General features: G+C 37.9%; 1 protein-coding gene across 3 annotated transcripts in view; it reads right to left on the reverse strand.

Annotated features, from left to right (window-relative positions):
• The window catches only part of LOC149840906 (ATPase family AAA domain-containing protein At1g05910-like), a 37821-nt gene that overhangs the window by 12812 nt on the left and 2221 nt on the right, over positions 1-22788 (reverse strand). For 2 of the 3 annotated variants that reach the window (XM_090004582.1, XM_090004583.1), the window contains 4 exons: positions 3769-3867; positions 1808-3637; positions 1523-1711; positions 1264-1406 (listed from right to left, as the gene is read on the reverse strand). In XM_090004582.1, the coding sequence (XP_089860708.1) occupies positions 1264-1406; positions 1523-1711; positions 1808-3637; positions 3769-3867 (2261 nt within the window). Of the gene's footprint in view, positions 1-1263; positions 1407-1522; positions 1712-1807; positions 3638-3768; positions 3868-6227; positions 6295-22788 lie in introns of those variants that run through there. The other variant, XM_090004584.1, reaches the window with a different exon arrangement.

Genomic DNA, 22788 nt, shown 5'->3' on the forward strand with positions numbered 1-22788 from the left:
TATGGTCTACTTTTCTTGATTGATTTTATGCTGCATACATGTTTGTTATTAATTTTAGCAATTCATTTGCAAATTTTGTATATTTTTTTATTTTTTAAATTGGGGTACCGATTAGTCTGACTAGTCTTTTTAGGGGTCCACCGACCAAAGCACCGCCTAGCATCTTTGGCTATAGAGCACAATCCTAAATTAAAAACCCACAAACAATATGGAAGTGTAGGATAGAAAGGAAACCTAGGAGAAAGAAAAACAAATGCATCCATGCCTAGAGAATTAACTAGCCCATTCTAATACAAAACATCTGTGGACTTACAAACCGGTACAGGACAAAAGGAAAAAGTCAGAGGTTGGACAAAGTTTCTTTATTTTCATTTTCTTTTATTTTGGGGGTTTGGGGGTAGAAAAGTTTGGGAACAATCTGTCACAGGGACACGCCATTTTGGTGTTGTCCCCCATGACACGAGCAGACACGCTTGGACACGTGGGCACAGACACCGACACATACGGCTATTATTTTCATACTTTTAATGATTTAAAATATTATTTTCAATAAAAAACTACTTTTTAATCTTAAAATAACAAAATAGTGTTTTATTAAAAAATTAAAAAAATCCATGTCCTTGTGTCCTATTTTAACAAAAAAAACCCAACTTGCATGTTGAATCCACGTCACGCGTCCTCATGTTCACATGTCTTTGTGACATGGGGATCAACCTTCATAAAGTCAAACCCTAAGGCCATTTGGCTAAGAACCATGCTTTTAACAACGCAGCATCCAATATGACCTTAATAAGTGTCTTAGATAAAAATAACCACGCTTGAGCATAAAACATGGCAATATAGCATTGAAATGCAATTCTGGATTTGAATTTTTATGCAGTTTTTCAAATCAATGCAGCAACTTGAATAATACTCAGAAGTATCAAGTAATTTCAAGTGAAAAATAAAGCTTAAGAAGTCCTAGTGTCATATCACTAAGTAATTAACATTACAACTCAAAAGCTCAAAAAAGCACATATCTTAAAAATTTAAAGATGGCCACTGTAATGTAGGCTCCTTATAAGTGGTCCCATTCAACACGCTATCAACTATAGATAATGATTACACAGTTTACACCAAACAATGGATGACACACAAAGGAATCACTAAACTAATTATAGAAATCAAAGGAATTCTTATGAAGATGTACATAATGAACAATGAAGCAAAACTACCAGAAATGTGAACAAGTGATCCAAAAAATAACAAAATGCGTGTGCTTACACATTACGTTGATCAAATACTGAGTATGACGCTTCATCTAGTTCACTAAATGGTACTGAGGATGTTCCGAGTAATAATATGGGGAAATCTGACGGCAAATCTTCTAGAAGAGTGATCAGAACTGCCTTAAGCTGCTCATGTGCCTGCATCATTATCAGCAACAAGTTCAAAAAAGTATTCAAATAATGGACTAAAGTGTAAAACTCAATATACAGATTCAGAATATAAGTATGCACGAGAAAATACTAGCTACACTTACAGTTTCCCACCAAAGCTGAAACTGGGGTAAGTACAATACACTAGGTGTGGTTCTTCTAGCCTCCCCAAAAATATGAACCAATGCCTCCTCTGGGGTTTTTGCACTTGGATCTGACATAAGAGCAGGAAGCCCTAATGAATGCACAGGAAATTTCTCCAGTTCATGTAGAACTGCAGGTCCAATATGATCCTGTAAAACTAAAGCAGTAAGTATATTTTAGATACCATCTAATTAAAATGATGATTAAATGAGATCAGCATCATCAAAAGATATTAGAATTGTTACCAGTCCGCCACCTTCATCACCAGAAAGCAAAAGTCGAGGCCTGTATACAAGAGGAATTGCTGAACCATAAGATAATCCAAACAGCTTGTTGACATCTGAACTTGTAAGTGATGGGAAAATTTCAGATATGTGACCCATCACTTTCTGGAGATGCCTCTTTAAACATGGAGCCACAGCTGAGGATAATGGTCTTGAATCGACAATGGAGCCCCTATGAGCAGCAGGCGTTATTGTAGACATGGCATCAAGAAAATGATAGTTCTCAACCTTAACCGAGTCAACATCAATCAAAAACTTGTCATCGCTAGTGTAAACCTGAGGATATTTTTCCCGGAAAGCATGGATGGCAGCTTCTGTGCACAAAGCTTTTAAATCAGCACCACAGTATCCAACACAACTGGCTGCAAGTTCCTTTTTTAGCTCCTCAGATGGGGGTTCTTTCCACTTTCTTGTATGGATATTTAAGATCTCAGCACGTGCCTGACAGCCAGGCAAAGGAAAATTGAATTCACGATCAAAGCGACCAGGCCGACGTAAAGCTCCATCAATGGCATCGACCCTGTTCGTAGCTCCAATCAGTACAACTTGTCCACGGGAATCAAGACCATCCATCAAAGCAAGTAGAGTAGAAACAATCGAATTATGAATTTGCTCTTGCTTGCTTGATCTAACAGGAGCGAGTCCATCTATTTCATCAAAGAAGATAATTGATGGCTGATTCTTTTGGGCTTCTTCAAATAGCATTTTCAGCTGTCTTTCAGCCTCACCAACCCACTTACTGAGAACATCAGCTCCTTTGCGCATGTAAAAGCTAACCTTCTGCCCAGCTTTTGATGCTGCACAAGCTAATGCCCTTGCAATCAATGTTTTTCCTGTGCCAGGAGGACCGCATAATAAAACTCCTCTTGGAGGAGTAATGTTGTAACTGGCAAAGAAATCAGGATAGAGAAGAGGGAAAAACACCATTTCTTTCAAGGCATCAATGTATTCTGAGAGTCCTCCTATGTCCTCAAAGCTGACACTTTCATCAACCTGCAATGGTTGAATATCTGCTCCTCCTTTAGAACTTGGTCCAGCTGTTTGGATTCCAGAAGTCCCTGGAGCAGAAAAGTCACTCTGGTGACCCCAACCAGAAGCAGCAACATTCAGTCCCCACGAAGTTGCTCCATGAATGTCTAATCCTCCAAAAAGCCAAGGAGCTCCACTTCTATTTCCTGCCCGTGCCCAAGGCACTGCTGGACCTTGATCAAGTTCATCCACAAGAAGGGAGTCATCTGAGTCTTCAGTCATTGTTGGACGAAGCCGTTTATGAACTCGAGAACCACCTTTCCGTACATCTCTGTTGCATTTGTTTCCCAATCCATGGTGTAGGACTCTGCGTGGTGACCGTGACCGCGGCTTTTCTCCTTTCTCAGGAAAGAATCTGCGCACCTCTGCACGGTTGCGAAGATCATATCGCCTCTTACCCCCCTTCTCTTCCTCACCATCTTCATCTTCCTCTCCTTCATCACCCTCATCACCCCCATCCCCTTCATCCAGTCCCTCTTCACCTTCGCCTTCTCCTTCAGCCTCAGCCTCAGCCTCAGCCTCATCCCCATTTTCTGTTTCATCTTGGTCAGCTTGATCTTCTGAAGTATCTTGTTCATCCTCAGACTCTTGATACGATTGCTCTCTTGCAACAGTGGCTGCTGTTGATCTTCGAGGTCTTAACCCTTCACGACAAGGCAAAGATTTGGCCTCCCGGATCTTTTTATGCCTTGGTGGGGTCGACAACTCATCCTGACTAGCAGCAACAATGGCCTTTCTTCTAGAAGAGCGGTACTGTGGTCTCTGTAGCAGATTAATACCCAATTATTACATCATTTGAGTCTAGTCTGCAAAAGCTGCACTCTATCATACTCATAACCAGCTACAACTAACCTCCATACATATTGCATGATTGGGAGAGGATAAAATCTCACCATTAAGTCATCATCCTCTGAGTCAGAATTGTCAGTTTCATAATCTTCAAGATTGATAGAACTCTTCCTTTTTCTAGTAGAGCGACGAAGATTAGCTGTCTGCCAACAAAGAAAGCATGCACCACTTAGCAATTAAATCAGTTTACATATTTGACCAAACACACTGTTTTAGGAATGTAGAAACCAAGCAGTGATTTTCTATATCAAAACTCTAATTTAATTGATGTTCTATCCAGATCATGAAAGTTTTAGACATCCTATTCACATCAATAACAGCAACAACAAAAATACTTCAAACCATGAAAGTAAATAAGGTCAACAAACGCCTTGTCACTAGCTGACAAAGCCTTGCTTTCTATCTAAATCAGACTACGGAAAAGAGCATTTAGTCTCAAGCATAGTGACATAAGTTTAAAACGGCAATTTATAGGCTGTATTTTTCACGTGAGATTTCAAAAAAATTATTTTATTTCGTGTTTTTTCAGGAATATAGCTAAAAATAAATAAATTAAAGTTTAAAACATATGGGAAAAAATATAAATTTTAAGAAATGACATTGGTTCAAGGCCTAGTTTCAAAATTCAAAACTCATAATAAAAGCATTTTAAAGTTTTCAACATTCAAAGAGGGTTTTTGGAAAGTCATCTTTTGTTAAACACTTCCAAAGCTGCTTTTATTGCAACCACTTTATGTTCTTGGTGGATGAGAAAGGCTTTATTAGTAAGCAAATTTGGAGAGAGAGAAGATAATGAATTTAATGATATTTAATAATTGCTATAATGACACTTTAATGCATCTTAATTCCTAAATAACTCTAGTAGTTAACTATCTACCGCTTTTTCGAAATCTCACATTAAAAACGTAAATATCGTGATAAACTCACAATATTTTGAAAATATCACACTATTTTACAATTTAAAATGTTGAGTTAACATCTCACATTTTGATCACGATATTTTCAAAATATCGCTGATATTTGTCACAATGGTCTCAAGAAAACTGAAATAAAATGAAAAAAAGTCCATCTTCATACAGGATAAATACCAAACACTTGCAGTCTTGTTAGTCTTCTAGAACCATAACTCAGTTTGTTCATACATAATCAAGCTGGTGTATACAACACACTTTTAAATGGTAATCTACGACATGCACAATGCAATCACAACCTAGATATGGTACAAATAGCTTTTGTTCATAATTGAATGGCCAGCCATATTTTCTTTTTGGTTTTTTTAGTTTTCGAGCTAGCCAGACACTTTTTGGTCAGCTACCGGCCAGAAAATGGCTGGGCTGGTGCCACCCGACAAGGGTGACACTGGCTCAACCCTAGCAAGAAAACAGCTGGCCTTATTTTTCTCTTTTCTTTAGTTTTTTATGACCAGAAACCTGGTTTCCAGGTTTTTGGTCACCCTAATAGCCTTAAAACTGGATTTGCCAAAATCCAAGTTTTGCCCCATCATCCAAACAGGGCCTATAGTCTGAAAGACTGAAACTGATATAAAGTTCACAGCATTGAAGGGCATGTAGATCTCATAAAAAAAAAACTTCCACTCGATCATTTTTGCTTGGGGGTCATCGCAAAACATATATCAGTAATCATAGGCACAAATTAGGTATCAATCCCACGTCCTAGGCTTGTAAAGCCCTTCCCTCCCCTCCATTTCCTACTAGTCGGTTGGAAACTGCCTAGTGTCACTACTAGTCCTCGCCACCATACCCTTTCCCTTTTGCTGGCATAAGATCTCTAGCTCCTCTTTACTAGGGCCATGACGCTGCCAACCCAGACTCCTTATTAGGGATGGCAGTGGACCGGGGGAAAGCGGGGCCCCGCCTCTCCCCGTTTGGACCGGGGATGGAGGCGGGGATGGACTTACGCCCCGCCCCGCCCCGCCCCGCCCCATCCCCAATCCTTCTAAAGGATGGCAATAGACCGAGGGGAAACGGGGCCCCGCCCCGCCTCATCCCCCTTTAGACCTGGGATGGAGGACATGAAACGGGGATGGAGGTTAAAATCCATCCCCGTGCGGGGATGGAGGCGGGGGTGGAGGTTCGAATTTTGAGACGGGGCGGGGGTGGAGACCTTGTCCCCCGCCCCGGTCCATTGCCATCCCTACTCCTTATGAGGCACCTCTGGCTCTTCCCATGGTTGAGACATATCTTAACTCCTATTTCTGTTGACTCTTTTTGTTTTCTTACTGTCTTTATCTAGTTATCATTCAATAGCTCATTCATCTGCCAGTAGCCTAGAAGTGCACGGGGCCACATTTTGCTTTATTCTAGCCAAATGATGCTTTACTCTTGAAATGCCCCCATAAATCTCCTTATTAGTATTTGCACTGATTAAGCAACCTATTCCCTTCATAAACTGGCACGCAATGGTCCCTTGATGTAGCCATGCCCACAAGTGTAGAAAATATGAAAAAAAAAACATTCAAAAACACCAATAAATAGGAGCTTACTTGCAGTTTGGTGCTTTAAAGCCTTCCACTAGCTTCAAACATGGTAGATGTTGCACCAAGCACCTTCAATCAAACCCCTGGGGCTCACTTTTAAGGGTTAGAGGTAATAAAAAGAATTGTTTAGGATGGAAATGGATAGATTTAGGGTAAGTCAAAGCTCCAATTTTTGGGGTTGATTTCATTTCAAAGATCAATGGGATAGCTTCAGAACGATGTTTGGGGTAGGAAAAAGAAAAAATGGGGTAAAAGTTACCCCTAGAATCTTAAAAATAACCCTTGAAAGTGGCTGATTGCCACTTTTCTAGTGTCGAAAAAGGGGGGAAAACACATGAATTGACTCATACAGTACAATACAATACACTCACGTATCATAAGATACGGTCTGATACAAATCGATAATAATGAATTCGATGAAAGGGGGGTATATTGTATTGGTTCAAGCATCAATACTGTGATACAACACATTGTATCATGTGATATGATAAGATACTGATAACACTGGCTTGTATCTATTGATGTGTTAAAATAGAGCATGTGTATGGATCTGGATCCAGATCCATACGCACATCAATAAAACACACACAATGTTGTTTCATTAATGGCATTTCTGTAATATTGTCCCATTGTAAAATTGTTTTTACTTTATAACGATTAGGGCCTAGAGGTTGTGAGTGCTTGAGCCGCCCCAACCAATGTGCATCTCTCTCTCTCTCTCTCTCTCTCTCTCTCTCTCTATATATATATATATATATATATATATATATATATATATATATTTCCTGTTTTCTGTGCAGCTTGGACTGCGGTAGAGACTTCTCAAGACATCTCATATGGTATCAGAGCATGGTTGCAAAACCCAACCAGAGAAACGTTTAACGAGATCTGAAGAAGGAAGTTTTTTTTTTAATCTTCGTTTCCTGTCATACTGTCTTTTAAATCCCTGTCGGTAAAATTTCTGGTACTCTTTTCCTTAAACCTCTGCCGTAAATCCTCCTTAATTCTTTTTCTTTTGTTGTACATCATTATTGTTCCTCTATTCTGATTTCTTTAACTTAATGCTATCTGTCTTTTGTCCCTAAGTCAATAAGTTATATCAGATAATCCTCACCCAATCTAAGTTGTGATTTTTCTTTTTAATATACAACTTGCACTAGTCTGAATCGTTTCCTTTGTATTCCATATTTTTTTTTATATTGTTGGACGTTCATATTCGTTTTTTTTTATATTGCTGTCGTAGTCCAGCATTCACTATTATATCATTCCCGAACTTGTATTTGTGTGCTTTTCAATCAGCAGTAAAATCAGTTTTGTGCTTCTCTGCGCAACATCTATAGGCAGACTATAACGGTTTACATTCTCAACCCTAAAAAAAAGGTTTCTTTTCAAGTATTGGTTGTGCAAGTACATGTTTTATTGAAGCTCTGTTGATTGATTAAGTGGTCTCAAATCAGTTTGTTTCTTTCCTCCCGCCTTGTTTGCTTATTCGTTGTTTCATCGATATGGATTCCTTCTCGTCTTCCGGTCCATCTGCAAATTTCTTAAATCAGCTCGTTACAGAAAAACTTACTCATTCTAATTTCTTGACGTGGAAGAGACAAATACTTTCGTTTATACGGAGTCAGGATCTCGATAAACATCTGGATGGTTTTGTTCTTGTACCATCACGACTTATTTTGAAGGAAACCAAGGATAAGAAGGGTGACATAATTACCAAATCTGTTAAAAATCCAGAGTATACAGCTTGGAGAAAGCGGGATCAGTCTTTGGTTGCTTATATTACGTCAACACTCTCTCAAGAAGTGTTGGCGACTCTTTCAGATGATTGCACTGCAACAGATCTATAGAGTAAAGCTCTCTCAGACTTACTCTCAGATATCAAAAGCTCGAGTTATGTACTTGAAAAATGAGTTTCAGAGTTTGAAGAAAGGCTCAATGACAGTTATGGAATACATAGGCTGCATGAAGAGTATCACTGACCAATTGGCTGTTATTGAAAGTGTTATTTCAGATAAAGATAAAGTACAACAACTTCTTAATGGATTGGGCCCTGATTTTGACATGTTTACCACAACTTTGTCATGTCTTCCCCACTTGCCCAACTTTGACGATCTTGAGGCGAAACTTCTCCAGCATGAGATGATTATGAAACAAAGGGCAAAAGGAAATGAATCACCTTATTCTCACTCAAATTTGGCCATGGACACTTCGATAGGTTTTGGACGAGGGAATGGAGGCAATCAAGAAGGCAGGGGCCAAGGATGTTTTGGGCAAGGAGGACATGGTATTTTGCTTACACCTAATAGTTCGGGTGTTTTTAATGCAGAGAATCAGAGGAGAGTGCCCACTTGCTTCTTATGTAACAAACGAGGACATGTGAAAGCTGATTGTTGGTTTAATTTGCAAAACAAAGGAAAAATAAACAAAATTGAGAATAAGCCAGCTATTACTGTGGACTCGAAAGCACCATCTGCAGATGTGCTATCAGCATTGTCACAGATGACGATCAAGCAAAATGAACAAGAAGAATGGTATGTTGATTCTGGTGTTGTCACACATGTCACGGGTAATGCAGGTAAGTTATCTCACTTATTGCCTTATCTTGAAAAAGGTAGTATAGTTACGAGAGATGAAACTTATCACTCCATTAGTCATATCGGCAGTGCACATATTTCTATGTCAAAGTCCTCACTTCACTTGTCCAATGTCCTTCTTGCTCCTAATATTAAAAAGAACATTGTTGTTGTGGCTAAACTTGTTGACGATATGAATTTTTCAGTCGAATTTACTCTCTCCTCTGTTTATGTTAAGGATCTTCGAACGAATGAGACGTTCGGTAAGGGGGAGCGACGAGAAAACATGTACATCTTCAAGGAGATTCCCTCAGTTCCAGTTCTCCAGTTGGAGTCGTCCAAGCATTCTTTAGTATATTCGTCTTCAGAGTCTTTGTCTTTCAGTCCATTGGAAATTTTTTATTCATCTCATTGTAATAAGCCAGATATCTGGCACAGTCGCTTGGGACATTGTAGTCAGGGTTTCATTGAAAAACTTATATCTGATGGTCCTCTTTCAAAGTCTAGTTTATGTTCTTTTTTAGAGAATAAAAAATGTTCATCTTGTGCACTTTGCAAAAGTCATGTTCTTCCTTTTCATATTATTAATAAAAGAGCTTCAAAGCCATTTGAGATTGTTTCTTCCGATGTTTGGGGACATGCCCCTATTCCTTCTCTCTCTGGCAGTCGTTACTATGTTATATTTATTGATTCTTATTCCCGCTATACTTGGATATATTTCTTGAAACATAAGCATGAAGTTTTCCAAATATTTCGGGAATTCCAATCCAATGATCAAAACAATGTTTTCCTGTAATATTATGCATTTATAATGTGATGGTGGAGGAGAGTATTCATCGAACGAGTTTATTGCTTTTCTTCGAAATAAAGAAATAAGTCGACAGGTTACTTGCCCCCATACCCCTCAACAAAATGGGGTTGAAGAGAGGAAACACCGGCATATTGTCGAAAGTGCGATGAGCATGCTACATGACAGCAATGTGCCCATTAGTCTCTAGACAGAAGTTTTTCACACATTTGTTCATGTCATAAATCGTCTTCCTATGGCACTTCTGGATCAAAAATCCCCTTATTATACTTTATTTGGGCAACATCCCTTTTATGATGAGCTGCGTGCTTTTGGTTGTGTATGTTATGTACATATTGATTCATCTTTGCGAAATAAGTTCCAGGACAAGGCCGCTAAGTGCAGATTTGTTGGGTATGCGAATGAATACAAAGGCTATCGATGCTATGACTCTACTACAAAACATATTAGGACCTCTCGGAATGTTGTTTTTGATCAACAAAATTTTCAGATTAATGACTGAACCGTTGCCATCTCAAGCAGTAGAGGTATATGATCCATGGATGAGCGCAGACCTTTTTGCCAATACAGGAGAGACATGTCAGGCGATTTGTCCTTCCTTCGACTTGAATAGGGAGTTGAGTGACACACAGATGCATGTTGAGCCGTCTTTCGTTGAGCCACCTCTAGTTGAATGCTTTTCTGGACAGATCTACACTAGAAGGGACAGAAATACAGGGTTGAGGGATGTGGAAATCATCTCTAGTCATCCGGCTCAAAGGCCGTCACACATCAGGCACCCTATTCAGCGATGGGTGAGTTATGAGACATTTTCTCTTGATTTTCAGTTGTTTATGTCTCAACTCACAAAGCAGAATAAACCCACTTGTTTTAATCAAGCTCTCCAATCCCGTCATTGGATTGAGGCTATGAATGAATAAATGAAAGCTCTTCATGAGTGCCAGACTTGGGAAATAGTACATCGGCCAAAAAGAAAGAATGTAGTTGGCTCAAAATGGGTTTATAAGACAAAATATAAGCCTGAAGGAAGTATTGACAGATATAAGGCACGGCTTGTGGCTCGGGGATTCACGCAACAATATGGTGAAGATTACGATGAAACTTTTAGTCCAGTAGTCAAAATGGGCACAATTTGTGTCATCATATCCTTAGCAGTCGACCGAGGATGGAAGCTTAGTCAGATGGATGTTAAAAATGCATTCTTGCATGGGGTTTTAAAGGAGGAAGTATATATGGAACAACCTCCTGGGTATGTCGAGAAGAATCCTACTGCCTAGGTGTGCAAGCTAAGGAAATCTCTATATGGGTTTAAACAGGCGTCTCGCTCTTGGTTTGAAAGTTTCTCCAGCTATGGTTTTAGAAGATGCTCTCTGGACCACTCGTTCAAATAATAATGTGTAAGAAGTGAAGTGATTTTTGATGAAAACTTTCAAGATAAAAGATTTAGGGGAGTTGAGGTACTTCCTTGGTGTAAAGGTTGACAGACAAAAAAACACATTGACACTCATGCAACATAAGTACACTCTTGATCTTCTGGAAAGAGCCGGGATGACGAATTGCAAACCTGTCAACACTTCGAGTGTACTATATCAAAGGTTGAGCTCTAAAGATGGCCACCTTTGTATCAATCCTACAACGTATAGAAGTCTTGTAGGGATGCTGCAGTATTTGACTTTTACCATACCTGATATAGTTTATGCTGTCAATCAGGTATCTCAGTTTATGCATGCTCCAACGGAAGGTCATGTGGAAGTTGTGAAGATTGGGCAAGGGATCCAGATGAGAGACGATCTGTCTCTGGATATTATTTATACATTGGACACAATTTAGTGTCTTGGAGCAGTAGAAAACAAAAGGCAGTGGCACGATCGAGTACAGAGGCAGAATACAAATCGATGGCCGCAGACACGGCAGAAGTTACATGGATTAGACACTTATTGAGTGATCTTGGGGAGACAATTATTCGATCATTTCTTCTATGCGACAATCAAAGCGCAATCAATATTGCATGTAACCCTATTCAGCATAGCAGAATGAAGCATATTGAGATTGATCAACATTTTATACGGCAGAAAGTCGAGATGAAAGAGATAGAACTATGTCATGTTCGAACAGAAGATCAAGTGGCAGACTTGTTTACCAATAGGTTAACAGGACGTCAAATTTGGCTATTGAAGAGCAAGTTGTACATGCTCCAAAATCATGTACAACTTGAGGGAGGGTGCTAAAATAGAGCATGTGTATGGATCTGGATCAAAATTTCAGACGCACGTCAATAAAACACGCACAATGTTGTTTCATTAATGGCATTTCGGTAATATCACCCCATTGTAAAATTGTTTTTACTTTATAGCGATTAGGGCTTGGAGGTTGTGAGTGCTTGAGTCGCCCCAGCCATTCTCTCTCTCTCTCTCTCTCTCTCTCTCTCTCTCTCTCTCTCTCTCTCTCTCTTATGTGCAGCTTGGATTGTGGTAGAGACTTCTCAAGACATCTCATATGATGCTCATGTGTCCTTGTTCTTTTAGCAAGATGAAAGGACTTTACATATCTCCAGACCAAACCAAGAGGAAATTCGGTCAAAACAAACGCAAAGCATGCAGAGAACAAAGAGAAGGCAGCAAACAAAACTAACCACTATAAAACTGGAAAAAAAACACATGAATGTGAGATACTTGCAATGTACCCAAAGCTTGGCACATGCTAACCTATGATAAATCTTTTTTTAGCTGCTAACCTATATTAAATCTTCTTTCAGCTACTGGAAGAGGATAATTTAAAATCAGTAATCACCAGAAAATAAGCAAAACATCAGGTTTGTCTCCTCTCAAGAGGACTCCCAATAGAGTCCTATTCTAGTTGTAGGATCTAAAAGGATCTTGCACTCAAGATGTTATGGCATCTCAACATGACTTAAATTGAACTGAATTTCTTCCCCTTTTCTTTGATTTCCTCCCCAAAATTTAGGAAGACAACTAATGAGATTTACCTGATTTACCTCTCTCATATAGAAAAATGCCTCCAACATGAGTTGACTATTCTTGATCCACAACTACATCCATTCTGTACAGCTTTAGGTATAGATCCATTAAGAACTATTAAATTGGGTATGTGTGTGTATATACATAGAGAGAGAGAGAGAGGAAAAAAAAAGATGCAACTAGCTCTACACGGAGCATCTGCGAGATTGTGACTGAACCACTATACTAGATTCAATCCAACAGCTCATATTTAATTTTAAGATCCAAAGATTCCAAACAATGAGTTATAAATGCATTGGATAAATGGAGTTGCTCATAAGTGAAACTCAATTGAGTAGATACATACCACTATGAATATTTGAAGCTTAAAATTAAATACAAGTTATTGGAATATAATCCAACTATCCACATGATGTCTTAGATGTTCGATGTGATGTTAGTTGCAAGGTATGATATGTATCGTTATTATATAGAAAAACGATATGCACTCGAATCGCAATATGAGTGCATATCGTATCTATATCATATGTATCATACGATACGGGTGTGGCACACTTAAAAAGGGTCAAAAAATAATTTTTTTCCATTTTTAGGTTTTAAAGACCTCTTGAAGGCCGACTCCTTCATTTGTTTAGAGGCCATTACAGAGGTATTCAGGCACCCTAGGACTCATGAGAGCGATTTGGGAGCCGATCCATGCGCAAGGGAGAGGGCTTTTGGGTTTTCATCAAGTAATAGTGTATTTCTACCATTAATTCACTCAAAAAAGTGGGTTAAGGTAAAAAAAATATTATTCTTTACTTATTGAGCTTTTTGGGGTAAAGATGGCATCAAATGATCTGACATGACAATGAGGCACTCGAATAATGAGTGAAAACCGATTGAAAATTGAGTGCAACTATTGTCATATTGTTATTTCAGGTGGTATCTCTCGGTTGAAGCATCATTTAGTTGGGACACATCTAAATGTTGTGACATGAACGTCAAGGACACTATTGGATGCCATGAAATGGCAATGCCATCAATTACTTGTTTGAGAGAAAAAAAACAAGAAAAAGATATGAGGCAGAAATGAGGTATGCGCAGCCCTGAGAGGACGAAGATGAGCTCCCTACTTCTAATCCTACATCCCATAGCATAGCATTAGAAATAGGAAGTTCTACAGCGAAGGGGAAAGGTGTGGTTGGCGCTAGTGATAGTGTTGCGGGAATAAAAAGAAGAGAAGGATGGAGTTCTTCAAGAGGAGGCAGAGCTAGAAGCGTTATTAAGAGTTTTTTCTTTCTTAAGATTGCCCCTGAGGCGCAACCGCACATTTGTACTGCTATGACTCCTCAGCATTTAGTCGAGCAGGCAAATATCGCGGTTGGAAGATGGCTTTATGATGCTTGCATTCCTTTTAATGAAGCAAATTCATTTCATTTTTAGGTCATGGCAAATGCCATAACCAGTATTGGACTTGGATACAAGACGCCCTCGTATCATGCATTGAGAGAAAAGATTTTAGATGCTACTCTGAATGAAGTGAAGGTTTATTGCAATGACATGAGATAGTCATGGAGAGAGACTGGGTATAGCATCATGGCAGATGGGTGGACAGACAGAAAGTCGAGGACTTAAGTAAATTTTTTTGTCTATTATCCCAAACAAACCATGTTTTCAAAATCAATTGATTTGTTTGATATGCCCAAGCCAGCAAATGTATTGTTGAGTGTTTTTTAATAGGTTGTGGAAGAGGTTCAACCTCAAAACATTGTATAATTCATTACTGATAATGCAGTGAATTATAGGGCAACAAGTAAAGAACTGGTAGAAAATTATGGGTCATTATTTTAGACCCAGTGTGTTGCCCATTGCATAGACCTCATGGTTGAGGACATTGACAGCATGGATGAAATACGACAAACACTACCAAGAAATTACAAAATTTATTTATAATCATGCATGGATTTTGAACTTAATGAAAAAGTATACTAATGGTGCTGAGTTGATTTATAGACAAGTTACTATATTTGTTACAAATTTTTTGATAGTGAAGAGTCTTGTAAAGAATAGAAATGCACTTAAAAAGATGTTTTCATCATATGAGTAGAATGCATATCCTCATTCCCAAAAAAGAAACACAAGAGAAATTGTAAATATTGTATTTAGAAGTGAATTATGGGATTCATGCATTAAGTTGTTGATAATCATTATACCTTTAGTGAAGGTCATTAATTGGTTGACAGTGAAGACAGACCAGGTATGGGTTATCTCTATGAGGCCATGGATAAGGCAAAAGAGATCATTAGAGATAGTTTAAATAAAAAAAATTTGTATGTCCATATGGAACATCATTGACCATAGGTGGACTAGGTAACTTCATCAACCTCTTCATGTTGTAACGTATTATTTAAATCCTACATTTAAAAACTCCCCTACATTTAAGATGGATAGGAAAGTCAACAAGGGTCTTTTGGATTACATTGAAATGCTGAACCTTGATTATGGCATTCAAGATCAGATTCATAAGAAAATGAAAATTTAAGACAATGCATTGTATGATATGGGAAGACATCCAGCAATGCAAAACCGTATCACGATGCGCTCAGGTAATTTATTTGTCTATTTCAATTTTAATTTCATATTGTTATTTAGTTGTGATGTAGTTTGTATCAGTTATTGTCTTATTGATTTCTTATTTTTTTCAGACATGTAGTAGACTAGGTTTGGAAGTGATGTTTCAAACCTAAAAGCTTTTGTCATTCGCATCCCAAGTCAAACATGCAGTGCAAGTGAATGCGAAAGAAATTGGAGCATCTTTGAGAAGATTCATATAAAGCGAAGAAACAAATTAGAGTACAAAAGGCTCAATGACCTCGTGTACGTTTGCTACAACCTACGACTAAGGCAAAGGTAATTTTAAAATTATAAAGTTTATTTGTCATATTCATGTGTTATTTAATTTTTTTTATGCATACAAAACTCAACTAATTTTAAATTTTCATGTTATCTTTTTAGGCAAATACAAAAGTTGTCATCAAGGAGGCACAAAGAACAATTTGATCCCATCAGTTAGAAAAGTTTGATGTATTGGATGAATGGGTTTAAGAAGAAGCAGACCTCCTGAATGTAGAGGATATTCACTGAATAAACATGGAGCGAGCTCAGGACGTAGATGACGAAGACCCATATATATTGAAGATGATTCTAATGTTGAAGGAGGAGAAGAAGAAGATGAAGCTGAAGAACAAGAAGATAATGATGATAATGATTATTGATGATATACTTCTTAAAAACTTGGTTGTGCATTGTAATTTGTAATTGTTAAGTATTCATAAACTTGGTTTTTTTTTTGATAAATCTTGTGGCATGTTCTTAATTGAAGATATTACTATTTTGCATTGTTATTGTGAGATTTGATGATTGATGATATGTTATATAGCTCATACAGACAAATGTTTTACATGTGATTTTATTGTTGCATTTTGTGTATTTTATCATTGTTTTGTGTGTTATGATTTTTTAGAATTTTTGCAAAAAAATTATGATTTTTTTTTTCAAAATTTATGATTTTTTACGATACAATACGTATCTTATTTTGGGCCCAAACGATACGGATTATGATACGATACACACAACCTTGGTTAGTTGCATTCCCCTATATAGTTGTGTCCCTGTACCCACATTTTTTGGAATTGTCGTGCCATACCCGTACCCGCACCCAGGTGACAGAGATAAGATGTCACTATGTCAGCTTCATTCTACTAATAGTTGCCATAGACCGAAATTGACAATAACATGCGCAATTCACAAAGACAATCATTGTAGTTTGCACCAATGAAAGCATCTTAAACCCAATGACCAAACAAAAGCCATAAATTCAACCAGCACCATTTCAACATCCAAATAAGCTAGAAACTCGAAGTCTTAGTAGTTAAAATCCTGCCAAGGCCATCTATGCTACCTAGGCACAAGCCCACCCCTTACGAGCACCTAGGTGCCTAGGCAAGTACTTAGGAGGGGGGAAGGGGAGGGGCACAAGGTTGGTATTTTATATTTGTTTTTTTATAATGGTTGCAACATAGTAAACATGTTTACTTGTGTATTTTGAAGCATTCAAAAATTTCAGTTTTCTTCTTATTTCTCTGATTTTTATATTTTTATCTTAAATAATTAATACTCTTTTGTGAGTCTCTAGGCAATGCAGCTAAAGAAATATTTGTTTTGATAGTGTTGAATGTTAGAAATGCAATTATGTTTTATTTGCTTAGCTTCATTCATGAATTATGTTCTTTTTTTAGTTTCAGTTGTTTAGCTTCATAAGTTGTGCTAAATATGTATTTTCTGTTATTTTTAAGAATTTATAGTAATTTTTAATTTTCATGTTTTTTTTTTCTTTTTGGGCCACGGCTAGGCCGACTAGGACTTTTAAGGACTAGTGCCTAGGCGACAACTGACATCTTTCACTATCTAGTGGGATGGACATGACACCAGCAATGATGGTTGGAGCCACCCCACCATTTTCCAAAGGTGGTGCCACCCTATTGGTTTTCAACAAAATTCACATTGGATGATATTGAAAAACACTAGTTTATCATGGCCGTGATTACCTAGTCTTTCATAGATATTAATAAGTTCTGAATTTTTCTTGTTCATACCCAATTTAAAATTACCATGGTGTCTTCATACATTAGTTGTTACTAACACAGTTATTGAAGTATTAGCATAAAAGTAAAAGATACATTCACTAGTCGTAAATTGGGAATGCAAGATATTTTCTCATATCCCCCTTTAATAAATTTATTATATTTCCCTTGGTGAGAATAATTCATGTATGCAACCACCACCCCTCTTCAAATTCACTAGTGATCAAAAAAAGAAATCCAGAAAACTTGTTAACAACCAGTAAAGATGATGGACATTTACAACACCTCTCTCTCTCTCATATTTAGGGTTTATCCAACTGTTTTTGAAGAATAGAGTTTATCTAGCTTTAAACTAGTTATATCAATATTAGCAAACTTCAATTAATTGAAATGATCAGCACGCCCCTTAAAAGCAACAAGATCTTTCAAATTCAAATAACTAAAATACACTTTGTTACTTTTTGAAGAAAGTGTTTGACTTTTTGTTTCATTCTAAAACAAAATACTCATTCTATTCCTTAAAAGTAACTATGTTCTTTCAAATTTTCCATTGCTTTTAACTTGAGCTTTGTCGCGTCAAGCATTAGTTCAGACATGGCATGGCTCAAGTACAACCCCTATATATGGGGGTCAAGATTAGCCTAGTCAAGCTCAACGAGACTAGGCTCTATTTATTGGAATGGAAAAAGTGTATGCATTTTGCCTCAAATCCTCAAGAACAAGTTTGGATCCCACTCAAGCTCATGTATAATACCTAGGTGCATTGTTGGATAGTAAAGAATATTAGGTCCTGACTCACGCTCCACGGATAAACCTTGCGGAGGAAGAACCCTTGGGAATAAGTGCATAGATATACTCCCGACAAAAAAGTGAATATAGGAAGCACTTCTTTTGATATCTATCAATTTCTAAATAGCCTTACAATTCATATTGTAATTTCTCCATTTGCAATGAAACCTGAACCACAAGCAGGGGAGGATTCTTGGGCTATCAAATAATACATAGTGTGATATGGTCCTAACAAAGTAAATAGTGAAAACAAATATAGCGGATACAAGACATCTAATCAACACATCTCTTTTTTCATCCAACTTTTACGTGTTTGGTACAGTTACATGAGATTTTTTGTATCATTTCCAAAAATGTAGGCAAACTAGGCATGAATCAAAAAAATATTGAGACATTTTATTTTTACAGCTTTTGAAAATTGATCATTTTTATATATTGAAGGGGTTGATTCCATGTTGATAATTGAAAAGAGATGGAAGGGATTTTTTAACCCATACGAGCTTTGTTTCATATATCTTATATATCTTGTAAAACAAATCCGCCTACAGCTATATATAAATGTTAATTGATAAGAATACACAAGATTCGAATTGTTGATTCATCAGGCTTAACTAATTCTAATAGTTTATCTAGAAGATCTTTCCATTCTAATACTCTATCCAAGAGCTATCAGTATTTATCAAAATTGTTCCTATCTGGTAACATACCACTATTAGATCAAATGACAAAAATGTAAAGAGAAACAAACAAAATAGGTTTTCTATATATCCATTGTTCAAAGAATCACGATTTTTATAAGTTGTAAAGCAAAAAAAGAACAGACCTCAGAAGCTGACATATGAAGAACTAAGTATGGCCCTATAAGCTAGAATCTATGGATAAAGGATCTAATTGATAGAAGAAGGGTCATAAAGATCAATTATTAAGGTTTTTGGACGATGCAATAAGGCCTGCTAACTGTTACGGACTGTCCCAGATCCGACCCCAAGAAGTTGTTCCAGATCCAAATCCGCCTAAGAGACCCAGTCTGACAGGGACTGAAGGACGTCATTTCCTATTTGGATTCTTATTTCCTTAGACTTTTATTTCTTTTAAGACTCTTTGGTAGACTCTAAATATAAGTGTTATTATTTTTAATTAATTATGAATAAAATTAGTGAATTGATTCTTTTTTTGTTCACCCTGTTCTTGAAACCCTAAGTCTTAGAAGGAACGCTTTTTCTTCCTCTTCTTCCATGTCTTCCTCACTAGCAACCAACCTAGAGGGATCGATATTCTCCCTATGCCCTATCAGACGAAGAGTCGAGCTAGATTGAGAACAAATTTTTCTTTTTCCCGGCTTTCTCCTGCGTCCCTTCCTAAGGCCAGATTTATAGAAACCGTCCCTCCCTAGGGGTCGAAACGTCGGAGAGTCTGAAATTCGTTCAAGCGATAGAGAAGATTAACGAGTTCTTTGACAATCTTAAGAGTTGCATGAATCGTCTCAACAACACTAGAGATGAAAGGTTCGACAGAATAGAACGAGCACTGCAGAGGATCCTACATCCCGTGACTAATCCGATGGGATGTGGAGGCGTCGTCCGCGAGAACCCACTCGTCATTTTTTTGTCGGCTGGACCTAGCCGGCTATCGCCCGCACGGACATCCAGAATTGTCGACTGCGTGGAAACACAACCGACGTCATGTCTTTGCCTGCCAAATGAAGCTTGTTCGACCCTTTCTCGTTCATCTCTCCTCTTCCCACGTCCTTGCACGCCTCGAGCCCAACCGCGGCACAGCCCGCCTACTGGAGGAGTCAAACCGCCGTTGAAGCCCCTACCGACTTTGTAAGAGGCATCCCTGACTATCGTTGTGATCATCCGACAACGATGATCGCCGCCCCAGCTAATTGCGAACTCGCAGCCACCCACTACGGACCGACGGCCGACGGAGGATTAGCCAATGCTCGACTGTCAGCCGGATTCCACAGGCCAACGCCCCTTGCCTAATGGAGGCAACGCCGACGTAAGCAACATGGTGACGATGGGGAAGCCTTTGTTCCCAACATGAGAGGGAGCCACCCCCCGCGATGACCTAACAAGTCGAATAAGCTTTTTGAACTGGTTCGGCATTGTTGCAGTTATTCAACCTAGTCTGAATGAAACTCGGGCCAATTTTCACCAATGTCAAGTTGGTTCGGGGTTGGTTCAGGTCGGTTCTTGGATCCGAAATTTTGTTCTACAACCCTTAGCTCCAAACCAACCCCAATCATGGCCGGATCCCAGTGAGATTGACCTATTTTTTGCCCCAAACCCATCAAATCCGACCCATAATGATCTAAAAAACCCAAAACTCTATTTAAATCAAATGGATCCTTACCCAATCCAGTCGGATCATATCCAAAACCATTCTCCTACCTATTCAAGCTCAAACTCAATCTATGGTCCAAAATTAACTCAAACCTTAACCCCACCCAATCTATATCCAAACCAAGAACGGGCCCATACTTTAGAGGTCCCAAGACTCAATCCCACTAGGGCACGTGAAAAAACCACTTGCCTAGTGTTTGACCCCGAAGACGACAAGGAACGGGGGATGCAGAGTTCTAAGAGAACTCTCTCCTTGAGGACAAGGCGAGTTTAAGAGGGGTGGATTGTTACGGACTGTCCCAGATCCGACCCCAAAAAGCCGTTATAGATTCAGATCCGCCCAAGAGACCTCGTCTAACAAGGACTGAAGGACGCCCTTTACTATTTGGATTCTTATTTTCTTAGTCTTTTATTTCTTTTAAGACTCTTTTGTAGACTCTATAAATAAGTGTTATTATTCTTGATTAATTATGAATGAAATTAGTGTATTGATTCCTTTTTTTGTTCACCTTGTTCTTGAAACCCTAGTCCTAGAGGGAGCTCCTTTCTCCCTCTCTTCTTCTACGTCTTCCACAACAACAGCCCACTCAGAGGGATCAATATTATCCTTCTATCGTGTTGCTGGCCCTATCAAATGCAGAGCCTAGCCAGATCGAGAACGAATTTCTCTCTTTCCTGGCTTTGCCCTACGCCAGTCTTCCCGAGGCCGGATTTGTAGAAACCATCCCTACCTAGGGGTCAGGTTTCTATCACTAACATATGTATGTATGTATATATATGTGTGTGCACACACCCATATGTGCATGTATCTATGTATACGGCAATGAAATGGAAGCACATGAGTATCAAAGGCAAGTAGAATATTTTTCTTTCAAATGCCAACAATTTTTCATCAGCAATGTTACTTGCACACTAGTATGAGTGTCAGTGTAGGACACAGGTATAATGTGTTGAACATGGTAGGCTTCAGAAAACTAGACATGTGTCCATGACTCTCTCTCTCTCTACATATATATAGATATATATGGGCTAATATTTGATGCTATTGAAAGCATGGAACTATTGAGTATAAATCACCTTATTTTCATATTTTGTAGATCAGACTATGAATGAGATCTACAAGGTTTGTTTAGTAGAAAATGAGTTTGAACTTTGAATCATGTGATTGTGACATGTACACAGGTTTTTTAAGGGCTTCAAAAATCAACAGCCCACAATGCACTAAAACTTCACGATAAAAACAAGCATATTTTTATATCGAAATAATGAAGTGTCCAGACTCAATTCTTGGACACTTTAAACTGATAAGCACACCTATGTTACCGGGATCCATGAGTTCGGGACGTTGCTCTTCAATCCATGAATTATCTGATTATGGAGAAGGAAGAAGGATCTGCATGTTTTCCTCCTTCATCCGCTCTAATTCTTTTTCGATATACTCTTGGGCTTCTTCGTTTGAGGTAAGTTGTACCTTTTGTTTCTTGACCCATTCATTGTATTTTTGATGGTTGTATTTAGATAGTCTGTAGGACTGATACTGGCTTCCAGGGAGAATGAATTGGTCCTAAAGGGGAGCCCTTCAGATTCGTCATCACTTGCTCTGAACTATTATCCTTTTTGGATAGACCTATACTATCATCCTTTTTGGATAGACCTATACCCCAAGGGTAAGGTTCTTCTGGGAAGAGGTCATTAATGTCAGCTTCAGATTAACAACTTTAGGCAGTGTACCCGTGATCGGACACACCATTTTGTGTGCCCTATATTATATTATATTATATTATATTATATTATATTTTCAGTATACAATATATATTTTCAGTATATATATTATATTCAGTTTATTTTGTATTTATGCGATATATATATATATAGTTGTGTGCTCATACCCACATTTTTTTTGAATTGCCATGTCGTATCCTCCGTACCAGTACCCAGGTGACACACACACACACACACACGCATATATATATATATATATATATATATATATATATATATATATCAAAGTCACCTGTATGGGATTTTCTCAGAGAAATTTTCAAAAGTTGGTTTTTCTTAGAAAAATTGCGAGTTTAAAAAATTGAAAAATATAAAATAATAATAAAAAAGATAAGAAAATAATAAGTCTGAATTATTTTCTTGCAAAAAATAAAGAAACAAGTTTTAAAAGGTTTTAAAATATAAAAGAAACAAAAAACAGAAAATGTAAGCTTATCGCAATATTTTGAAAATATCACAATATATTGCCAATAATATTGGCTTATCTTAAATCACCAATATTATCACAATATTTTCAAAATAACGGCGATATTGACATGTCTTGGTGTGTTGCCATATCTGACATTGATGCTTTGGGCCTCCAAAAGTGTCTAGGTGACAGCTATCAGGTATGTCCCATATCATGACTAGATGCCTACATGTCTAAGGGCCAGAGAAAAAT

The sequence above is a fragment of the Nuphar pumila genome, chromosome 4, assembly GCF_984573655.1.
Source record: "Nuphar pumila chromosome 4, dmNupPumi1.hap1.1, whole genome shotgun sequence".
Taxonomy (NCBI): Eukaryota; Viridiplantae; Streptophyta; class Magnoliopsida; order Nymphaeales; family Nymphaeaceae; genus Nuphar; species Nuphar pumila.